This window comes from Thalassophryne amazonica, chromosome 10 (assembly GCF_902500255.1).
Source record: "Thalassophryne amazonica chromosome 10, fThaAma1.1, whole genome shotgun sequence".
NCBI classification, from domain to species: Eukaryota; Metazoa; Chordata; class Actinopteri; order Batrachoidiformes; family Batrachoididae; genus Thalassophryne; species Thalassophryne amazonica.
Genome location: NC_047112.1, coordinates 70636819 through 70659519, shown reverse-complemented (window position 1 = coordinate 70659519; position 22701 = coordinate 70636819). Strand labels below are relative to the sequence as shown.

Below are 22701 nucleotides of genomic sequence, written 5' to 3'. Positions count from 1 at the left end.
AAAATAGAACACTTGATTATTAAATTGCAAAATGAACTGTCAGTAAAAAAAAACTGTCAAAAAAATAGGGAAAAGGAAAAAAATAAATGAATAGAGCAAAACGGATTTGATTATACGTATATCAGTTTTGCTCTATTCATTTATTTTTTTCCTTTTCATGATTTGACAAAGGGTTTATATATACTCAACAAAAATATAAACGCAACACTTTTGGTTTTGCTCCCATTTTGCATGAGATTAACTCAATGATCTAAAACTTTTTCCACATATACAATACCACCATTTCCCTCAAATACTGTGCACAAACCAGTCTAAATCTGTGATAGTGAGCACTTCTCCTTTTCTGAGATAATCCATCCCACCTCACAGGTGTGCCATATCAAGATGCTGATTAGACACCATGATTAGTGCACAGGTGTGCCTTAGACTGCCCACAATAAAAGGCCACTCTGAAAGGTGCAGTTTTGTTTTATTGGGGGGGGGGGATACCAGTCAGTATCTGGTGTGACCACCATTTGCCTCATGCAGTGCAACACATCTCCTTCGCATCATCCGTGAAGAGAACACCTCTCCAACGTGCCAAACGGCAGCAAATGTGAGCATTTGCCCACTCAAATCGGTTACGACGACGAACTGGAGCCAGGTCGAGACCCCGATGAGGATGACGAGTATGCAGATGAGCTTCCCTGAGACAGTTTCTGACAGTTTGTGCAGAAATTCTTTGGTTATGCAAACCGATTGTTCCAGCAGCTGTCCGAGTGGCTGGTCTCAGACGATCATGGAGGTGAACATGCTGGATGTGGAGGTCCTGGGCTGGTGTGGTTACTCGTGGTCTGCGGTTGTGAGGCTGGTTGGATGTACTGCCAAATTCTCTGAAACGCCTTTGGAGATGGCTTATGGTAGAGAAATGAACATTCAATACACGAGCAACAGTTCTGGTTGACATTCCTGCTGTCAGCATGCCAATTGCACGCTCCTTCAAATCTTGCGACATCTGTGGCATTGTGCTGTGATAAAACTGCACCTTTCAGAGTGGCCTTTTATTGTGGGCAGTCTAAGGCACACCTGTGCACTAATCATGGTGTCTAATCAGCATCTTGATATGGCACACCTGTGAGGTGGGATGGATTATCTCAGCAAAGAAGAAGTGCTCACTATCACAGATTTAGACTGGTTTGTGAACAATATTTGAGAGAAATGGTGATATTGTATATGTGGAAAAAGTTTTAGATCTTTGAGTTCATCTCATACAAAATGGGAGCAAAACCAAAAGTGTTGCGTTTATATTTTTGTTGAGTGTATATATATATATATATATATGTTGGGTAGGATTACTTTGAAATGTAATCCAAAAAGTAATCAGATTACAAGTAATTCAAATGTATGTACAAACATACATGTAATCCACATGTATTCTTTCAAAGTAATCCTACCCAACCTTGTGTATGCATTCATCCTACCCACTGACGGGAATTCATGCCAAGCAGGTGCTAGGAAAAAATTGAGAAGACATGTTATTTTCTGGAGCTGTGGTCTTTCAGCCACCTTGGCTGCACATGCGCTTCAATGGCAAAGCTGGGTTCAGTGGGCTCACATTTATGCAGGGAAGAGACGACTGACACATCGTCTTCAACTTCTTTAACACTTGTGAGATTCTTTCTATGGTTGGATCCAGAAGTTCACTCAGCCTGTTGTCTGGAGCAGAACACAAGGCTATAACCAGTCTATGGCTGTAACAGGCTGTGGGAAGGTGCAGCTCCAATTTCTCCACTCGGTTGTGTTTTTAATAAGTAGGCTGAGCGTGGAGCTGTATTTCTTCTACTCAGACTGTGATTCTACCACAACTGCATCAAAAGTAACCCAGTTATCACTTTAAAAACAGGTCATCATGACACAAAATCTTACTTATGTAAATTCTGCAATTAATCCATGGTTCACATGCGTGCCGAACAACGGGACGGTCCGCATGGACCACGGATCAACTATGATCCGTTACACCATTACCATATATACAGTCAGTGGCCTGACCACACCTTATTTTGAGACCAGCAGGACTATGGGAGCACAAATGTACTTACATATATTCAGAGGTCTCACCCTATGTTTGTTATGACGGCTGCGAATGACACTTAGGGCGTAGACGGTCATTGAGGGCAGCAGAGCAGTCCAGGCCGTGAGCAGAGCTGTGAGCCACGCAACTGGATCCCTGAAAGCCTGATCAGATGCACCTGAAGAGAGACAGAAGCCAAATAACCAAACGTCTTTCACAACAGATCCATCACTTCATCAGGGTGACAGAAAACTACATTAACTAATCATTAAAATGCAGTTTCACTGTATATTTATTTGTATGTATTTAGTGATTTTACATGATGTAGCAGCACATAGGTGAAGAATAAAGCAGAGCTGCATGAGGGAAACCGACATGGGTACAAATCGCCAAACCATGTGGCCAGTTCACCTCCCTTAGGGCCCCTTCACACATAGTATGAACGTAAATGGTAAATGGACTGCATTTATATAGTGCTTTTCCATCTGCATCAGACGCTCAAAGCGCTTTACAATTATGCCTCACATTCACCCCGATGTCAGGGTGCTGCCATACAAGGCGCTCACTACACACCGGGAGCAACTACGGGATTAAAGGCCTAATACGTTAAAGAATGTGGTCGAATTGTGCATGAAGCAGGAACCGTATGCGATATGTGTAAAATTGTAGCTACATCCAATGCCTCGTACACCTGTTGCTACAACTATTTGCGCACACCAGAGACTGAAAGACAGTGTGTGCTGTGAGAGCCCATCAAACCCTCTTGCGGCAGGTGTCGGCCAAATTCCAGCTGACACATACGAACATCTAATACCGCTCGTTTGGCACTTAGAACATGCGTGGCCAGTTGCACCTTTGGCTCGACAACAGTCTGCAGACAATTACTGTTGAGCTGGATGTGAAATTTGTCTAAGTGCCCCACGAGTGTGACATTGCAAACAGACACAGTTTGTGTGTGCACAGAACTGACAAGGGGTGTGGCCGCCAAAACGAGCAACTGTGGAGATCTCTGGTTCTGGACATCACGGCTGGGGAACACGTACTGTGTTTGGACGGCCATGAACTAACAACTGCCCACTGTGATACGTGTGTGTCTGCTTGCTGTCTTCACGTGGACATCCATAAAAACATATATCATTTTGGCAATGGGCTGCAGCGAATGAGCGCAAGCCACGCACATTGACAAGCTACCCCAGGTGAAACGGACCATCAGATCATAACACGTAGCAGGTGATTTGAATGTCACATCACCTGTGAGCTCTGTTCCACGTGACGCGGTGTCTGTCGTGCAGTGCGCCATCCACAAGACACGTGTGTTGGGCAAGACACGCGCAGGGGGCTGGCTGGACATGCCGCCAGCAGATGTGGACAAGATGAGACTGCCCTGCTTCTCATTCATGTCATTTCATGACTGTACATCTGTGACCATGGGTCATCTACAGAGGAACAGACGGATCATATTTGTATTGTCCGATTGATAAGAGGGATTCAAGAAAATGTGTTTTTATAATGGTGTGTGGTTGTATTTCTTTTTAAATTTGTCTATGTCCTTCTTGATATCAGGCATTTTCCTGCACCTTTCACAGGACAGCGATGGTAGCTCAGTGGTAAAGTTTCTGGATGGCAATCAGAGTTTTTAGAAATTGCAGGTTTGAATCCCGTGGGTGGCATATATATTTTTTTTATTTTTTCACAGCAGCTATGCGATATAATCCAATAACAGATAATTATCAAAGATAATGTTTTCATTATCGGATTATCTTTTTAGATAACTTTAAAAACCATTATCAGACTAATTATCTTCTGATAAATTGTCGTCCGATAACTTTTAGACCGATAACGTAGTAAACCAAGCTGCACAGCGGCAAACATTTTTAAAATTTAAAATCAGTTGAGACCTACCTGTTAAAAGTTTCCTAAGAGATGTATAGTTCTATCCTCTGCAAACAGAAGAGAGCTGTTTTCAGAAGAAACCACTCTATCCTCTGCAGACAAAGGAGAACTGGTTACAAAAAAAAAAAAAAAATCAACTTTTTTTTTTTAACACCATGCTGATACACTGGCAATATCACCCAAGTCATCCAGAGGCATACATTTTTAACTTATGGTTCAAATTTTAACCAAACTAATTTTGGACAAGTTATTTAAAATTACTGTCATGTCTGAAGTTTTATAAAGTGAAAATATCAGAAATGTGTTTTAGTTTTAAAGTAATGTTCTAATTTTTAAGGTTTTGTGAGCACACGCTGTGCCCAGCAGTGCATTATGGGTAGGATAGGGTAATCTCAGTACGTTCACAACAGGACAAATGCATTTCAGACACTCTGTTCAGGCTCCACGGACAACAGCATTAAACTCTAGTGCCTAAAACTCTTGTGAATATATTCTCTGGGTTTATAGAGGTTATTGTATTTTCGTTTATTAAATTCCACGCATCTTAAATGTAGCAGACACGGATTATCTGGAATTTTGTTTTGGCAAGTTTTCAAGGGCTCTACTGCCATCTACTGGCCAGTAGTGTTCATGGCAGTATTCGCCCTAAGTACTAAGCATCTGGGCACCAGTAGATGGCAGTGTTCTATTTATTTTGACCCCGGTTATATCAGATCGTTGTCAAATCAACTTTTTGGCTTTGCAAATGGCTTTTTTTTTTTTTTTTTTTTTTACAAATTAAGTCTTAAAACAACACAACAACAACCACAAAAAACATTACAAGACAGGTCTGCGGTGTTTGCACATGCACAGTGCGAGAGGTTGGATGCTTGTAGCTCTTCAGCAGCAGGATACCCTCACGACGGCCGACCAGAATAATATCAAACAAATTTGATTTTAATTCGACCATATGATTGGCGATCAGGAGGTTGTCGTGAGATGTTGAATGCAGTTTGTTACTCCATGTACACTACACGATGCAGGACGCGCAATTAACCTGAAACTCGGTCCAAAAAATTCTCGCACGAATGAAAAATCATCTGAAAAAGGGCCAAAACTCGCACAGTGTAAAGCCAACATTTATGTGTCAAGACAATATTGAGTGCACGTTTTACAACATCATAAAATGTGCGCACGGCACTAATAAAATGAGCGCACATTCTCTTCACATGCAAAACATTTTGCGATGACACTTCCAGGGCTCCGTAAAAATGCCTGTTTTTACAAATAAAAAATGGAATATTTTACAAAAGCACATTTATCTGTAAACACCAAAACACGACACACGTCACATTAATGTGTTGGTTTACATAATGAATGACTGAACCAATCAATGTTTAGCAGAGGTACTTTTACCCAGAATCCTTTGCGATCTGTCTGTGTTTGTTACAAAACCTCAGAATTAGTGCATTATTCAACATTAAAACATATTTTAACTTTGTACAAATGACAGAATTGACATTAATGGAGTTATTCTATCAGTATTCACACAAAACCATAAGTCAGCATGCCTTTATTTTTCAAGACCTCCACCTGACCGGAGCACTGTGATTAGTAGAGAGCTGGCTTTGTGGCTGTTATCAGGGTGCATCTGTGCTGTAGCTGTGTATCTCCCAGCAGGGGCAGCATGTTCAGACATAGAAGTACTGGCTCATTGTTTGGGTCTTTTGTCGCTTTTGATGCTTCCAAAAGCGATTGTGGTGTTAACTCAAATTCAGCTTGTTAGTAGTTGCAAATGTACTAGAGACAATACTGGAAGTTATCGGTTATCTGTAACTTCCGATACATTTTTGGGTGGTTTATCTTTTCAAAGATAACTTTTCAGTTATCTGATTATCTGTTATCGAAGTTAATTTTTTGGTTATCTGTGCCCACCACTGGTTGTTACACATGCTTCCGTTGTATCGGCATCGTTCACGCCTGCCCGTCGGCTCGATGTTTTAGTAGTTCGCACATACGAGCTGTTCCGCCATGATTTGCCCTGATTTGTACTTATTCGTACTATGTGTGAAGGGGCCCTTAAAGAGCTCTGTTTTCATTGTCGGTCACAACATTCAAATAGTTAACAATTTCAGTACATCAAATCCAACACTGAGACTGGTTGTATGGGTTCAACCACAGACACTAAAGCAGAGAACACAACAGTTATGCAGTTCTAACTGGTTTTATAGGCAGCTGATGGTACTGGAACAGCCAACACACACACAGACAGTCTGTACAATAATGGGTCCTTGTAGTCATGGTTTGGTACACAGGAGGACTGTCTGTCCAACATAAATGTCCATGAGGGAAGCAGCAAGCAAGTAATGCAGGTAAACATACAGAGAGTCAGTACACAGTTATCAAACACACCAGGCAGACAGGTCAGGAAATGGCAGACCATACTGAAGAAACATATAGAGGCAGTGCGAGTCTGCAACTGAGGAGATCAAACATGGAGAAAGTAGAAGACAAAGCAGGCATGATAGCAATAGGTTCCAACACCTGACTGAGGGCTGTGGATGGCTATATGGTGCACGAGTCAATTAACGAGAAGTGAGCATGCATGTGAAACCAGAAGCCTAAGTGACAGGGAAACAGGAAGTAAAGCCAATGGAAACACACACGCGCGCGCACACACACACACACACACACACACACACACACACACACACACACACACACACACACACACACACACACACACACACACACACACACACACCTACCTTTCAAAATAAGAACATAAGAAAATAGTAGCACAAAGGAAAATTCACTAGAAACCACAATAAGAAGAAAACACTACAATAATGATAAAAAATGCCAAGCTGTGGAAAAAAGACACCAGCAATGTCAACCATGACACTGCTTTGTAAATTCATCGAGCCACATTTGATAATAATGTAATAATATCTAATTATATAACACTTTTAACTGTAACTTAATATTTGAAATAATGGTTTGTTAGTGATGCCACATATGGGTCTACACTGCATGTGGTTTGGTGAGTTGTGTGCATGTGCTCTCTGCTGGCCTGTGAGGTGACCAGAGATGTACCAATGAAGTAATAGTCGGCGGGTGAGCTCTGAAACAGACGAGGGCTCTGGGTGATCTTGGTGCAGACATGAAATAACACCACTGAGAAGCACACGGCAGCTATATTGAACTTAGTCCAGAATCTGGTCAGCAATGAAACCTGGCATACACAAAAACACTGTTAGAGAACAATGACAAATACAGATGGCAGACTATTTGTAGATTTGACAGACACTTCTCCCTTTGTTTGTATATATCATACTCATGTTAGTGTGGTATATATCAGCCCAGTCTCATGGGGTTTTTTTGTGCTCCCGTGACAAAATGAGTCAAATTTTTGTGACGGGGTTTTTTTTTTAACTCACTATTCCTAACCCTACTCCTACCCCCGACCCTAACCATAACCACCCTGACCCCCGCTTCACTTTTAATTTCATACAGCCATCACGGAATTAATTAGAATGAATTCATGCTACCATGACAAAAATGAGGGGCTTTTCATCACAATATCACAAACCAATAGATTAATGTATATTTCGTGCTGCTGAATCACGACTTGCCGTGAGACCAGATTGTATATATACAGACAATGAGCGCATAACATTCAGAATATATGCAATAATACTGCAGCATTAATTTGCTCTTTGCTTTAGTTCTTTCCATAGATTTTGTATTGGATTCAAGTCATGTGATTGGCTGGACCATTCAAGCAGCTTTATTTTTATTCACTGAAACCAGCTAAGAGTTTCCTTGGCTGTGTTTGGAATCATTGTCTTCCTGATATGTCCACTCTTGTTTCATCTTCATCATAGTGGTCAATTTTTATTAAAGAATGTCTCAAGTACCTTTTCCCATTCATCCTTCCTTCAATGATATGAAACTTTTCATTGCTGGATGCTGAAAATCAGCCCCACACCATGATGTTCTGCCTCCAAACTTCACTGTCAGTCTGGTATTTTTTGGGTGATGTACAGTGATGTTTATGCTATTTGTATTTTGATATCCAAAGAGTTCAATTTTAGTCTCGTCCAGACTATATTCTCCCAGTATTTCACACTCTTCTCTAAATGTTGTGCAGTAAAGTTTAAATGAGCTTCAACATACTTTTACTTCAGCAATGCAGACTTGTGTGGTGAGCGCACATACAGGCCGTGGCGGTTGAGCGCATTATTTATTGTTTTCTTTGAATCAATTGTATCTGCTAATTCCAGGTCTATCTGATGCTCTCCACAAGTGATCCTTGGACATCTCTTCTAATAATTCTTTTTGATATTAATTTGCACTGACAAGGGGCAGGATTGCTTTCTAATTACTGATAGATTTCAGCTAGTGTCTCGGTTTTTCATGCCTTTGTACACCTCCCTTTCTTCATGTATTCAATACATTTTGTCTGTCGTTTCACTTTATTACACATAATTTATGGACATCTATGGTTTGATTTCTTTGCATGTATGGATTACTTGGGTTGTTACAGACCATGGAAATTTCATGTCAATACCACCTTTAGAAATATATTTACTGAGAAAAATGGTGACATGTTCAATATTTATTTTATATGCTGTAATCAATAACTGAATACAAATATACAGTCCATGGCCATTTTGTAATTAATAATGTAATCCACTGTATTACAAAACAGTAACAAAACAGTAACTTCTGGATTACTTCAAAACAAATTCCTGAAAATGATGCCCTTCATACTAAAAGTGGATGCAACCAAAACAAATCTCATAACAAAGTAACATATTTCTTTCGGCTATCTCAAAATGGTCTCACTTTGCACCAAAACAAAAACAAATGGTCTTACAGTGCAAATTTTTAAACTCAAAATGATTTTGTTATTGCCAGGAAATGAAAGGTGTTTTTTTTTTTAAGTGGTGTGGATGGACAGCTGCTGTTTGAGTCTTACATTTTAGTCTTAAAAAAGACAAACTTCTGATTGAAGACTGACCTCTAGTGGCTACACAGATAGAGCTACTTCTAGTTTAGTTCTAGTTGAAAAGTTAATAGCATTGGATTATTGAAAAAGGTTTCATATTTTAAAATGATCATATTCTTATCATCAAAATGTAATCATCCTGACCCTGACATCAGGGTGAATGTGAGGCATTATTGTAAAGCGCTTTGAGCATCTGATGCAGATATAAATGCAGTCCATTTACCAGTCCATTTAACCTTTGACAATATAATTATAATATGATTACACATTTGTCCAAAGTAATGTGGTAAAATTGTAATTATGTTTTGTAATCTGATTATGTACCCTGATTACATGTAATCTGTTACTACCCAGTCTTGAATTTAATTAAATAAAAAATAATATCCTGATTATATTGGGATGTATTTGTAATAAAGTTTGACTTGTGATGAGTTGCTGTTCTTCACTTTTATCCATGAAAAGTTGGACTCTGACCTCTGTGGTGACTGTGAAAATAGCAGCCATGGAAACAGTGACTGCCAAGGTCTGATAGTCACAGGCTGAGTTGTAGAAGACTCCAAAAGGGATGAAGAAAAGAATAAATGATGTGTAGACGGCATACAGTAAGGATGCTGACAGCAGCAGAGGGTTACAGAGCTCCTGTGTTTGTCCACATTTATACAGCTCTGGACATTTCAAGCTGACCTCTGCACTCACATCCTGAAACACAAAGGGGAGGCCCAGAGAGGTATTTTTAGGACAAGAAATCTTTGAATTTGTGATGAAATTTAACTATTTCACCTGTTCAAAGAAGGCCATGCATAGAACTGGGCAGCTTGTGTAGAAGGAGGTGTAAAGGCCGATGAACCAGGTCTCATAAAGGGACTAGAAAAAACAGAAGGCAGTTCAAGCATGACGTCTGCTGAAGGTTCAGCGTATTTCTACCACCATTATTTAAGCATTTGAGCGTCACTCAGTCATCTCTGACCTGAGAGCTGAAGCCGTTGAAGATACCAAACCATATGTGTACAAGAGCGAAGGCACAGGTTTTATAGAGGAAATATCGCAGAAAAAAGGAGAGCCGGCGGTAAGACCAGCGCCCGTGGACCAAAAGGAGCCTCTTTAAAAAACTGAACTGGGACACAGAGAAGTCTGCGTTCTGCACAGCCTGACCTCCTTCCACTCCTGCCAGTCCAACGCCAACATGAGCCGCTTTCAAAAACAGTGAAAAGCAAAAATAAAGAGAAGTGAAAGAAAGTATTCATGGAATAATATCAAGTACGGATGACAATTTAGAAATTCTTCCATCATTCCACTTAACTTACTTTTGATCATGTTCACATCATTGGCACCATCCCCTATGGACATGATGACTGAGCTGGTGTGTTTTCTGACCAATGTGACGACGTCAGCTTTTTGTCCTGGTGTTACACGGCAGCAGACCACAGACTGACAGTGCTTTGCCAGGCTCATGAACCTCTCCCCCCATTCTGGTCTTTGTTTAAACTCTGTCTGGGGTTAAAGACCAACAGTTTTCTTTAAGGGACAATTATCTGTATTTTCCTTATATTTAACAGACATGGTTCTATACATGGGCAGCACGGTGGCTTAGTGGTTAGCACTGTTGCCTCACAGCGAGAAGGTTGTGGGTTCAATTCCCGTGGCCTTTCTGTGTGGAGTTTGCATGTTCTCCCCGTGTTTGTGTGGGTTTCCTCCAGGTGCTCTGGTTTCCTCCCACATCCAAAGACATTAATTGGAATCTTTAAAATTGTCCGTAGGTGTGTGTGTGGGTGTGTCTGTGTTTCTTTGTCTATTTGTGGCCCTGCGACAGACTAGCATCCTGTCCTGGTACCCCGCCTCGTGCTCTATGACTGCTGGGATAGGCTCCAGCCCCCCGCGACCCTTAATTGGACTAAGCGGTAGAAGATGGATGGTTCTATACATTATGTGGGTATGAAATCTCAGTGTACATCGCATGCACTGGTGCATCCATCAGACCACGGAACCATTTTGGGACTTGAATAGCAACTACCCAAGCACACAACTGGTCCAAAAATCAACATAAGCTGCAAAGAAGCACAGCTGATATTCACGCTTGAAGAGCTATGATGCGGTTAATGGTTGAACTTTTGGGTGTTTTTTAGCCTATATAATAACAACTTAATTTATACCACAGCAAGGCAAATACAACAAAGTCCTTCACATCTCACCAATAACAAGCAATGCTGACTCTCAGGAAATGTTGTGGTTTTTAATTTACTGGGGAGTTTGCAAATTGTGTGACAACTAATAATCACCAGCTCAGGCCCACTGAGGACAACTGCAGTTTTTTCTCCTGCTGTAGGTGTTTCCACAGCCCACATCTCTGTCTTTCTGGCCTTTAAGAAGCTGACCTCTGGGTCTGCGGACTGGAGAATCTGCCTGCAGGTGCAAATACACAAAGATCGATGACAACTCCTTCTTTCTGTGTGTTAGTGTGTGTATGTCTTATCATTACTAACCTCAGCTCCTGCCATTCCAGTAATCGAGTATCCGAATCCAGCAGTTTGCAAGAGTATCCAATATTCACTGCCGTCTCTGTAAAAAAAAAAAAAAAAAAAAAAAAGCCAGACAGAAGGAGCAGTTTGTTTTTGTACAGCCAAAGCACAGCTTTCTAAAGGATCCATTTCCCCTGGTGATTTATCTAAATACCTTTTTTGTCCCCAGTTAGCATCCATACTTTAAGCCCAGCCTTCTGAAGCAGAGCGATCGTCTCAGGGACGTCCTCCTGAAGGCGGTCTTCTATTGCAGTTACGCCCAGAAGCTGCGGAACAAAGAGGTTAACATTTGTCTACACCAGGGGTATTCAGCTTGTCCCAGAAAAGGCGAGAGAGGGTGCAGGGTTTCTTTGCATCCACCCACTCCACCAGGTGATTTCACTGATTAACATGGTCTGAAGTATTTCTACAAGTTCTGTTTCATGCACTCAAAAAGCTGACTCATTGGATTGGATTTCCATCTAATAAATATACGTTGTCCCAGCTAAATTGAATTATCTTGCATGGATGTGCTTTATTGGAGTTCGTGGTGGTGTGGCACAAACAAGTGGCGGACACAAATGCAGACTCACAGGCTGTGGAATTAGAGTAACCAAAAAAGGCTTTATCTTGAAATCAGCCAGTGGTACACAATATGAGAGTCAGCAATGCAGAGGTGACAGACAGGTGTGAGGTACAGGTGTGGTCCAAAAAACAAGCAAGGTTCAAAATCACTGAGAGACAGAGTACAAGAGGCTGTGACAAAAGCAAGGTCAAAAAACAAAGCAAGGTCAGTCATACCAACTGAAGAACAACAATGAAACAATGATTAAAAATCAAAGGCTGAACAAGGACTGAGCACAAGATGAAAAACACAATGGACTGGCAAAGGCATGGGGGACGCAAAGGGCTTAAATAACACAGCTGGTGATTAGGGAAATGAAACACAGGTGTGTGAGAACAATCAGGAAGAAGGTGTGGCAAACAGAAGGGACAAGACACACCCAGACCAAACCCCAAACACCAGACAAGAGCGTGCAGTTGGACAAACACAAAGCAGACAGCACCAAAATAAAATAAAACCCAAACACAACAGTGATCCAAAAATAAAATGCCTAAAACAAAGATGAGCAAAACTGGCCAAGAAAATAAGGACAAGGAGCAGGGGCAGACCATAACAATACTTTGGTCCCACCGAATATTAAAGCCATGAATAATGAGCCACATATGGATTTGTCAGAAATTTCAGTGATTATTTGAATAATGAGCCACATATATGAACATTACGTAAATAGTTAAAAAACACTGTGAGTGACTGCATCAGCGCACACAGCGCAGCTCGTCTGATCAGTTATAATGAGATTTTAAATCTATCATAAACATACTTTTACAGCTGCTCATAGAAAGGAATGAACATGCAACTGTTTTACCAAGTTATTACAATATAAACATTACAAATAATTACCTTTTAGACTGTTCCAAACAAGTTCTCCACCTCAGCACACGAGACACACACACACACACACACACACACACACACACACACACACACACACACACACACAGACAGAGAGAGAGAGAGAGAGAGAGAGAGAGAGAGAGAGAGAGAGAGAGAGAGAGAGAGAGAGAGAGAGAGAGAGAGAGAGAGAAGCTGCAGACGAAACAGTCCTCTGTGATTCCGGAAGCGATTAGAGGTGTTTTCAACAGCTAAACTCTGACAGAAAATGATTAATCTGCTATGAAATAATTATTTTATATACAGCGTCTGGTGCACAAAGTAGGTGGGATTGTTATGACAAAGTGCACGAGAGGGTGGAGCCAAAATAGCCCGTCTTGTCCTTGTAGCTGCCAGATGCTTGGATAATGGGCTTCTAACAGCCTCGTCCTCACCACAAACATGCCTCTAACATCCTTGTTTGTCCTCATAGTACCTTGTACACAAACAGCCCCACACTGTTGTTGCTCAGCCCTCACCCTCACCATCATCATCATCACCGTCAGCATCAAAACCCACAGTAGATCAGCTCTCGCCCTCACCCTCACCATCCTCACCACCATCATCATCATCATCATCGTCACAGTCAGCCGGAACAAACACCCACTCTCACCGTCCTCCCTCCTTCACGGTAGACCAGGTCAGGAGAGAGCTAAGGAGACTCCACCCCAGGAAGGCAGCAGGCCTGGATAAAGTGTGTCCCAGAATGCTTAAGGCCTGCGCCAACCAACTGGGGGAGCCCCTCCAGCATGTTTTCAACCTGAGCCTGCATCTTGGAAAGGTCCCAGTCACATGGAAGACATCCTGTGTCATTCCAGTTCCCAAGAAGGCACACCCGAAGGAGCTGAATGACTACAGGCCGGTCACTTTGACATCCCACGTGATGAAGACCATGGAGCGACTGCTGCTGAGCATCCTCAGACCTCAGGTTAGACATGCTGAGGACTCACTGCAGTTTGCATACAGGGAGAAGGTGGGAGTGGAGGACACCATCCTCTACCTCCTTCACAGGGCCCGCTCTCATTTGGACAGGGGTAACAGCGCTGTGAGGGTCATGTTTTTTGACTTCTCCAGTGCCTTCAATACCATCCAGCCCCTGCTACTGAGAGACAAGCTCATGGAGATGGAGGTGGACACTCATCTGGTCACCTGGATCACTGATTATCTAACTGGAAGACCACAATACCTCAGACTCAGTAACTGCACCTTGGACGCAGTGATCAGCAGCACTGGAGCACCACAAGGAACCGTGCTCTCTCCAGTTCTGTTCACTCTGTACACATCAGACTTCAATTACAACTGGAGTCGTGCCACATGCAGAAGTTTTCGGACGACACTGCTATGGTGGGATGTGTGCGAGAGGGACAGGAAAGAGAGTACAGGGACCTGATACAGGACATTGTGGAGTGGTGCAAATCAAACCACCTGCAGCTGAACATTACCAAAACAAAGGAGATGGTAGTGGACCTTAGAAGGTCCAGGCCCACTCTGCAGCCAGTCTCCATTGAGGGGGTCGATGTGGATATGGTCCAGTCTTACAAATATCTGGGGACACTTATGGACGATAGATTGGACTGGTCAGCCAATACTGACACCCTCTACAGGAAGGGACAGAGCAGACTTTACTTCCTGAGGAGGTTAGGGTCCTTCAGGATCTGCCATAAACTCCTGCGAATGTTCTACCAGTCTGTGGTAGCCAGTGTCCTCTTCTCTGTGGTGGTCTGCTGGGGGAGCAGCATGAAGAGGAGGGACGCCGGGCGACTGGACAGGCTGGTGAAGAAAGCTGGTTTAGTGCTGGGAACAGAGCTGGAGACATTAACATCTGTGGCAGAGAGAAGGGCCCTTAGTAAACTGCTGGCCATCATGGACAATGTTGAGCACCCTCTGCACAGCGCCATCATCAGGCAGAGGAGCTCATTCACTGGCAGACTGCTGTCCCAGTCCTGCCACACGGACAGATTTAGGAAGTCTTTTGTCCCTCAGGCCATCAGACTGTTTAACTCTTCCCAACACAGCAAAAAATAATCCTGTGCTACATCTGATTAGAACTTTTATTGCTTTTTTTGCACTACCAACACTGTTTTACACTGTTTACTTCTTTGCACAACTTACACTGTTTATATTGTGTACTGTTTACATCTGCACTACCTCCTCATTACTGCATTATTACACTATATTTACTCCTCCGTTATATTCTGTGAGACTGGATGCTGACAAAATTTTATTTTTATTTTTAGTTTAGTTAGTGGTTTTTATTGAGTGGTCTATTTTCTTTTATGTATTTAATCTTATTTGTGTGTCTTGTCTAATGTGCAAGCTGCTGGATGCCTTGAATTTCCCTCTGGGATCAATAAACTAACTAACTAACTAACTAACTAACTAACTAACTAACTATCTATCTGAGATGAGCCTCTTTAGCTGAATATTCTGCCTCTAAGACCTACTATTCTCACACAATTGTTGAATAACTCAACTCGTACCAAAAACAAAACATGCTACGTGGCTCGCTATTCACTGTTCATTTTTCGGTGGGATCAGGGCTTTAGAGCTAATAAGCTCACAGCTAATTAGTAAAGCTAATGTTTATTAGCAGATTGGTTTTTCAGATGACCTGGAAAACCATTAGTGGATTATTTTCCTTCAATTTAATTCCACTAACTTTAAGTCAGCTAACATTTCTAAACCCTAAAATTGTATGTTTGTTCCTTGTTGGATGGTAAGTTCTTTCATCTTCTCCCTTTTTTTGCTCAGGGCGGCCACAATGGACGTTGATTCCATGGAGAATGGGCAGAGGTGGTCTTGAACTAAAAAATCTTTGTTTTTTTCATAGCATAGCGCTAGTCTAACAAACAATCACATGACGGCAACAAGCGTCACCTCGAGGAGATGGACGAGCAGGAATTCAATTCACAGTAACTGTATTAATTAGATTATTAAAATTATTAGTATTACTATTTTATAATATTTCTTTTATTCATTTATTACTTTCTGTGCTGTGAATAAGCAGTGTGTTGAATGTAAACTACGTTTTACTTTCATTTACTCCTTTAATTATATGTGTGTGTCTTGACTGTTAACCTTTTAGGAACTTCCATGTTGATGCTACATACATATTATAATTTCAGCTCTTTCAATTTGGGTTTTAGAGGAAACGTCCAAGTTAAATTTGTATCCGTAAGTCAGGAGTTAGAGGCTATTGGTAGCTTCAGCTAAATGTTTCTGTGGTTTATCAATTCAGCAGTATCACAGTGAGCTTTGCAGTTTGCCTGCTAGTTGTTATTGAAGCTAACGTCCAGGGTAATTGTGCACACAACTGGGTTTCAATATTCCGTTTCTTGATGCACGAGGTCTATTTACCTTAATTTCAGAGACAAAACACATGAAAGGAAGTGAAAAGTCCAACGCAGGTTAACAATCTTGTAAACTTTCAGGTTCAGGACTTATTACTTAGACTTATTTCTTATTTTGCGTCTGACTTGTCAGGTCACCATTTCATTATATTTTTAACATTATAATGCTGATCCACAAATGATACTGCTGCTGCATCAGCCACACTTTATTACAATTACGTATTATTTATGTGAGGGCCTTCATCCTGAACTAAATTCAATATTCCTCTTATTACATAATCTAATTTATAACCCGAACACAGCTCTTTTAAATATCCAGGACATGGTTGCAAAATAGGATTTTCTTTGTTCCCTAAAACACTAAACATGGTGTAAATCTGGCAAAATGTAAGTCAGCGAGTCAGTCAGTGTTAATAGAATAACCCCAAAACAAATGCACAGAGGAACCTGCAATTTTACATGATGTGAATATTAATATCAAGATGAAGTGATTCATTTGGTTTATCTGCAGACAATCAGTCATGACATTTTGAGCTGTTATTGATTACCATTTTGTCACTAATGCATACTCAGGCATATAAACACTTCCTGGCACCTCATGAGGGACAACACCAATGATTAGGCAGGATTAATAAGTGAAAGTCTACTGCCTGGTCTTCATGCAATAACTGATTCAAAACACATCGAGATGCAGTGATGCGAGTATATTGGGTATTTGGTTTGGATCCTCCCTTATGTAACTGTATTTGTGTTACTTTGTAATTTGTGTTACATATTTTAAAACTAGAGCACTGCAGTTATACAGCACAAACCTCCACCAACACTAGTTTCCAATTCCACAAATTTTTACCTTGTTAGAAGTGACTTTTCATAAGCTAAATTATCCATCCATCCATCCATCCATTTTCTTCCGCTTTATCCGGAGTCGGGTCGCGGGGGCAGCAGCTCAAGCAAAGCCGCCCAGACCTCCCGATCCACACACACCTCCCCAGCTCCTCCAGGGGAACCCCAAGGCGTTCCCAAGCCAGCCGAGAGATGTAGTCCCTCCAGCGTGTCCTGGGTCTTCCCCGGGGCCTCCTCCCAATGGGACGTGCCCAGAACACCTCTCCAGCGAGGCGTCCAGGGGGCATCCAGGAGGATGTATTTAGTTTTTTGTGGTGTTGTCAGGGTTTTGTTCCAACTTCTTCAGTTTCTGAAATCTTTTTTCAGATAATATTCACAGAACATTGGTTATCTCTGCTGTGCACAATGTGTCGTTGCTTTTTGGCACTTGGTTTCCAACTGATAACTGGAAGACAAAGAAGCATAAAATTGGAACCTCCGTCTAATTTTCGTGGTGTAGGTAAATCCAGAACAGAAAAAAGAGAGTGACTGAGGCATTTTTGATTGAGATATAATGCAAAATATGCACCAAATGGGCTTTTCAATATTAAATTAAAATATTCCACAAAATCCACAGTCTGGCTCATATCTATATCAGACTTTGTCAGATGATACTGAGTGCCAGTCTGCACCTCACTTTCAAATATGAGAGTGATTGGGGCACATTTGATTCATAGATAATGCAAAATAAATTAAATTGAGTTTTTGATGTTAAATTTAAATGGCCACAAGCTCTCTAATCTGGATACCATCCTACATAATGCTCTCAAATATGAAATTTGATCTTTTTTGACAGAGTTGGGAATTTTTGAAAATTCATTCAATGTTAAAAGAAAGGGATTTTTCCAATTTTCCAAGATTTTTCTTGACTTTGACCTTTGACCTATGACCCATTGAATCAGTTCTTGCCTATCAGGATATGAATTGTCAGTAAAAATTTCATAATGATATATGAAAAATTGTGGGCTTCAGACTGTTCACAAACAAACAAACAAACAAACAAACAAACACACAAACAGGGGCAAAAACATAACCTCCTCCAACTTCCTAAATAATAAATGGAAATGACTGTCTGTGTGGGTTTCCTCCCACAATTTAAAAACTTGCTTATTTAGGGCCTATTCATTTCTCTGCTCCTGACCAAGGCAGCATCTCTACATCTGGAGTTGCCCCCCTGGTGCCGGACTGTACCTACACACTGCTCCTAGTGGTTGGATTGTGTCTAACTGTAATTGGGGTGGTTAAATGCAGAGGATAGATGTCGCTGTATGTATGTGCGATGACAATAAAGGCCCTTCTTCCTTCTAGAACAGGTATGTTACAATTGACATTCAAAAAGCCCGCTCCATTCTGAAACAAGATACTTTGGAGCCAAAATGACTGTGCATCAGAATGATAGGAAGAGAAACGTATAGAGAAGGAAAGGAACATATATATGTATATGTGTGTGTGTGTGTGTGTGTGTGTGTGTGTGTGTGTGTGTGTGTGTGTGTGTGTGTGTGTGTGTGTGTGTGTGTGTGTGTGTATCACGTCATCTGTTAAACATGGAGGACACAGTGTTATGGCGTGGACATGTTTGGCTCCGAATGTAAGTGGCTCACAAGAGTTTTGTTGATGATGTGATTGCTGATGGAAGGAGCATAATAAAATCTGAAGTGTAAAGGGCAAAATAATCTGATCAGGCTCAGCCAAATGCTGCCAAACCGAAAGGATGATGCTTCATAGTGTAGATGGATAATGACCTAAAATATACTGCTGAAGCAACACAAGTGCTCCTTAAGGCAAAGAAGTGGAATAATATCTGACCTCAACCCAACAGAGCAGCTTCACATTTAATGAAGACAAAACTCAGGGCAGAAAGACCCACAAGCAAGAAGCAACTGAAGTGGGCTGCAGTGAAGGTCTGGCCAAGCATCTCAGGAGAGGAAAGTCAGCATTTAGACTTCAGGCAGTCAACTGCAAAGGATTTCCAGTATTAACCATAATCCTGAGAGTTTTAATTCTGCTAGTTTGTCCAGTTACCTTTGACCTAAAAATGGCTGGCACTGCACCCAACACAATCGACTCTCTGAGTTACCTCTCGATGGGACGCGGCCGTTGCTAGTGAAGTGTTATTTAAAATCCATTGTGGCATTGTACACAAACAAAATAAGAACTGGCATGGTTCAAATATTTATGGACCCAACATAGACTCCTCATTTTATGGACAATGTAAGGCCTAGTGAGACATTTTCTAATTTTAGGCTATATACATCAAATCAAATTAAATCTTTAAAAAAATGGGAATGGACCCACCTGCAGCTCTGTCTCCATTTGGTCATGGAGCTTTTCCAGCATCATGTCACGATCACAGGTCATCATGGTAGCTGCCTGGGCCAGAGTTTTGTTCCACTGCTCCCATGATGCTTCAGGAACAGATCGAACCGCAATACACAAAGTCCTCAGACAGGTCTGAGCAAACATCTACGATAACACAAAAATATCTTTGAGACAGCTTCTTAAACTGACTTTATCAATAGAAAGAAATACTTAAATCTTGGCATGCAGCTTGAATTGCATCAATATGACTTGAGCAGGAGGTCAGTGGTCTGATCATCCTTTGAAATCCAATCTTTGTCTTTGATCTTCTCTTGATCATTGATCAAAGCTGTTATTTTAATGGATTTTAGATGACTGATTTGTTACAGTGAGGAAAATAAGTCGATGAAAGAATGTCAGAAGATCATAGCAAATCCACTGCAGCGCTTTAATGGCTGGGAATCTTGTTGCACAGTGAGGATGTGTTTGTAGAAATCCTCTAAGTCTTTTAAGATAAACAGACACAAACCAACGGACTGTTTCTTACAGGTTGAGATTGTGTCGCTGTCTGAAATGTAACAGCTTATCTACGTACTTTGGAGGCTTGCTCATGAGAGATGGAAAATAAGAGCATTAGCAGCAGCAGCTATAACGCAGGAACTGTTGTGGAACGATTAAAAAGCTGAGCTGGAAAAAAGAACTCAATATACGTAGCTGTTGATCAAAAATCCCAAACTTCATCTATTACATTCTACAAAGTAACTGAAAAAGATGACACTACAGATACCATCCATCCAAACAAGTTTCCTTGCAGGGTGGTGGACATGATGGGGAGTGTTGACAACACACACACACACACACACACACACACACACACACACACACACACACACACACACACACACACACACACACACACACTGCAGACAACAAGAGGATTTACGACAGATGAGCACAGCTGTAAGACTCCATATGAAATATAGTTTATTTATACAACAGTGCAACAGCAGCACTTATGTTTGTTTTCTTTTTTTACCGTGTCCTCTCGTGAATCATGTTGCTGTCTGCTGTGTGCGCGCGCGCATATACGTTCAGTCTCCCCACCTGATTTCACTCACTGTGCGCGCTGATAGGCATGAAATACATTTTTTTTTTTAAAAAGAAACGCGACCCCGACGTGTGGTTTTTGAACGTACAATGTCGCATCAGAGCATCGGGCCGTACAGTGTGAGAACATGAATCGTGCGCTCTGAACTTTTAAACCCTGCAGTTTTGTCGCACAGTTTGAGCTGGAGCCGAGTACAACGATTGAAAATATCGTACAGTGTCTGCCCAGCTTAAGTCAGTGAAGTCTGTAAGTATACTCAACAAAAATATAAACGCAACACTTTTGGTTTTGCTCCCATTTTGTATGAGATGAACTCAAAGATCTAAAACTTTTTCCACATACACAATATCACCATTTCTCTCAAATATTGTTCACAAACCAGTCTAAATCTGTGATAGTGAGCACTTCTCCTTTGCTGAGATAATCCATCCCACCTCACAGGTGTGCCATACCAAGATGCTGATTAGACACCATGATTAGTGCACAGGTGTGCCTTAGACTGCCCACAATAAAAGGCCACTCTGAAAGGTGCAGTTTTATCACACAGCACAATGCCACAGATGTCGCAAGATTTGAGGGAGCGTGCAATTGACATGCTGACAGCAGGAATGTCAACCAGAGCTGTTGCTCGTGTATTGAATGTTCATTTCTCTACCATAAGCCGTCTCCAAAGGCGTTTCAGAGAATTTGGCAGTACATCCAACCAGCCTCACAACCGCAGACCACGTGTAACCACACCAGCCCAGGACCTCCACATCCAGCATGTCCACCTCCAAGATCATCTGAGACCAGCCACTCGGACAGCTGCTGGAACAATCGGTTTGCATAACCAAAGAATTTCTGCACAAACTGTCAGAAATCGTCTCAGGGAAGCTCATCTGCATGCTTGTCATCCTCATCGGGGTCTCGACCTGACTCCAGTTCGCCATCGTAACCGACTTGAGTGGGCAAATGCTCACATTCGCTGGCGTTTGGCACATTGGAGAGGTGTTCTCTTCACGGATGATGCGAAGGAGATGTGTTGCACTGCATGAGGCAAATGGTGGTCACACCAGATACTGACTGGTATCCCCCCCCCCCCAATAAAACAAAACTGCACCTTTCAGAGTGGCCTTTTATTGTGGGCAGTCTAAGGCACACCTGTGCACTAATCATGGTGTCTAATCAGCATCTTGATATGGCACACCTGTGAGGTGGGATGGATTATCTCAGCAAAGGAGAAGTGCTCACTATCACAGATTTAGACTGGTTTGTGAACAATATTTGAGGGAAATGGTGATATTGTGTATGTGGAAAAAGTTTTAGATCTTTGAGTTCATCTCATACAAAATGGGAGCAAAACCAAAAGTGTTGCGTTTATATTTTTGTTGAGTATAGCTGGAAGAGGTGGTACTGGACTACAAATGTTGATACGGCTGACATCCTGGCATCAACAGGCATGCCGGGTTGGACTGGGAACAAATTTCGTCCCTGGCATTTTTCCTCTGGACCAGCCCACTATTGGCCCGACGAATCCACCCCCAAACACGCACACCCACCCGTCCATACCAAACCCCCAATGAACAAATACTATACACCTAAACACCATGAACACACACCTAAACACACACTTTCACTGTCATTTCACCATGATCATAGTACAAAATGGAAGCAAAAGCACACAGGTGGAAAAAAGCTTTTGTGTCTCCAAAGTGTGTGAGTGAGTGAGTGAGTGAGTGAGTGAGTGAGTGAGTGAGTGAGTGAGTGAGTGAGTGAGTGAGTGAGTGAGTGACAGAGAGAGAGAGAGAGAGAGAGAGAATTAAGGTAATATTTTGCATGAACATTACTGAGTGGAATGGAGGCAAAAAAGAAGCTTGAAAAACTTAAATTAAATAATATGACTAACTAATAACACCAAAACCTTTAAATTAAATTGGTTAAAATTAATTAACAGTGTAGAGGACAAAGCAAATTAAGTATACAAAACCACTTAATTAAATGCGTTGCTAAACTTGGGTTTGTCTGACTATAAGTGTCTTGTGTGTACTCAGTGGCTGAGTTAGAATTTCTTTTAAAAAACATGCAAATTGCTATTTTAGGGTTTTGTTTTTAAACTGAGCAAATAATTTGTTTTAGAGTGTGGAATACTCCAAAGAGT

General features: G+C 41.5%; 1 protein-coding gene across 2 annotated transcripts in view; it reads right to left on the bottom strand.

Moving 5' to 3' along the window:
- The window catches only part of atp8b3 (ATPase phospholipid transporting 8B3), a 91783-nt gene that overhangs the window by 5795 nt on the left and 63287 nt on the right, over positions 1-22701 (bottom strand). For both annotated transcript variants that reach the window (XM_034180226.1, XM_034180227.1), the window contains 10 exons: positions 19454-19621; positions 11607-11718; positions 11417-11492; positions 11213-11336; positions 10241-10427; positions 9904-10127; positions 9717-9800; positions 9411-9635; positions 7019-7157; positions 2098-2228 (listed from right to left, as the gene is read on the bottom strand). In XM_034180226.1, coding sequence (XP_034036117.1) covers positions 2098-2228; positions 7019-7157; positions 9411-9635; positions 9717-9800; positions 9904-10127; positions 10241-10427; positions 11213-11336; positions 11417-11492; positions 11607-11718; positions 19454-19621 — 1470 coding nt within the window. The remainder of the gene's footprint in view (positions 1-2097; positions 2229-7018; positions 7158-9410; positions 9636-9716; positions 9801-9903; positions 10128-10240; positions 10428-11212; positions 11337-11416; positions 11493-11606; positions 11719-19453; positions 19622-22701) is intronic.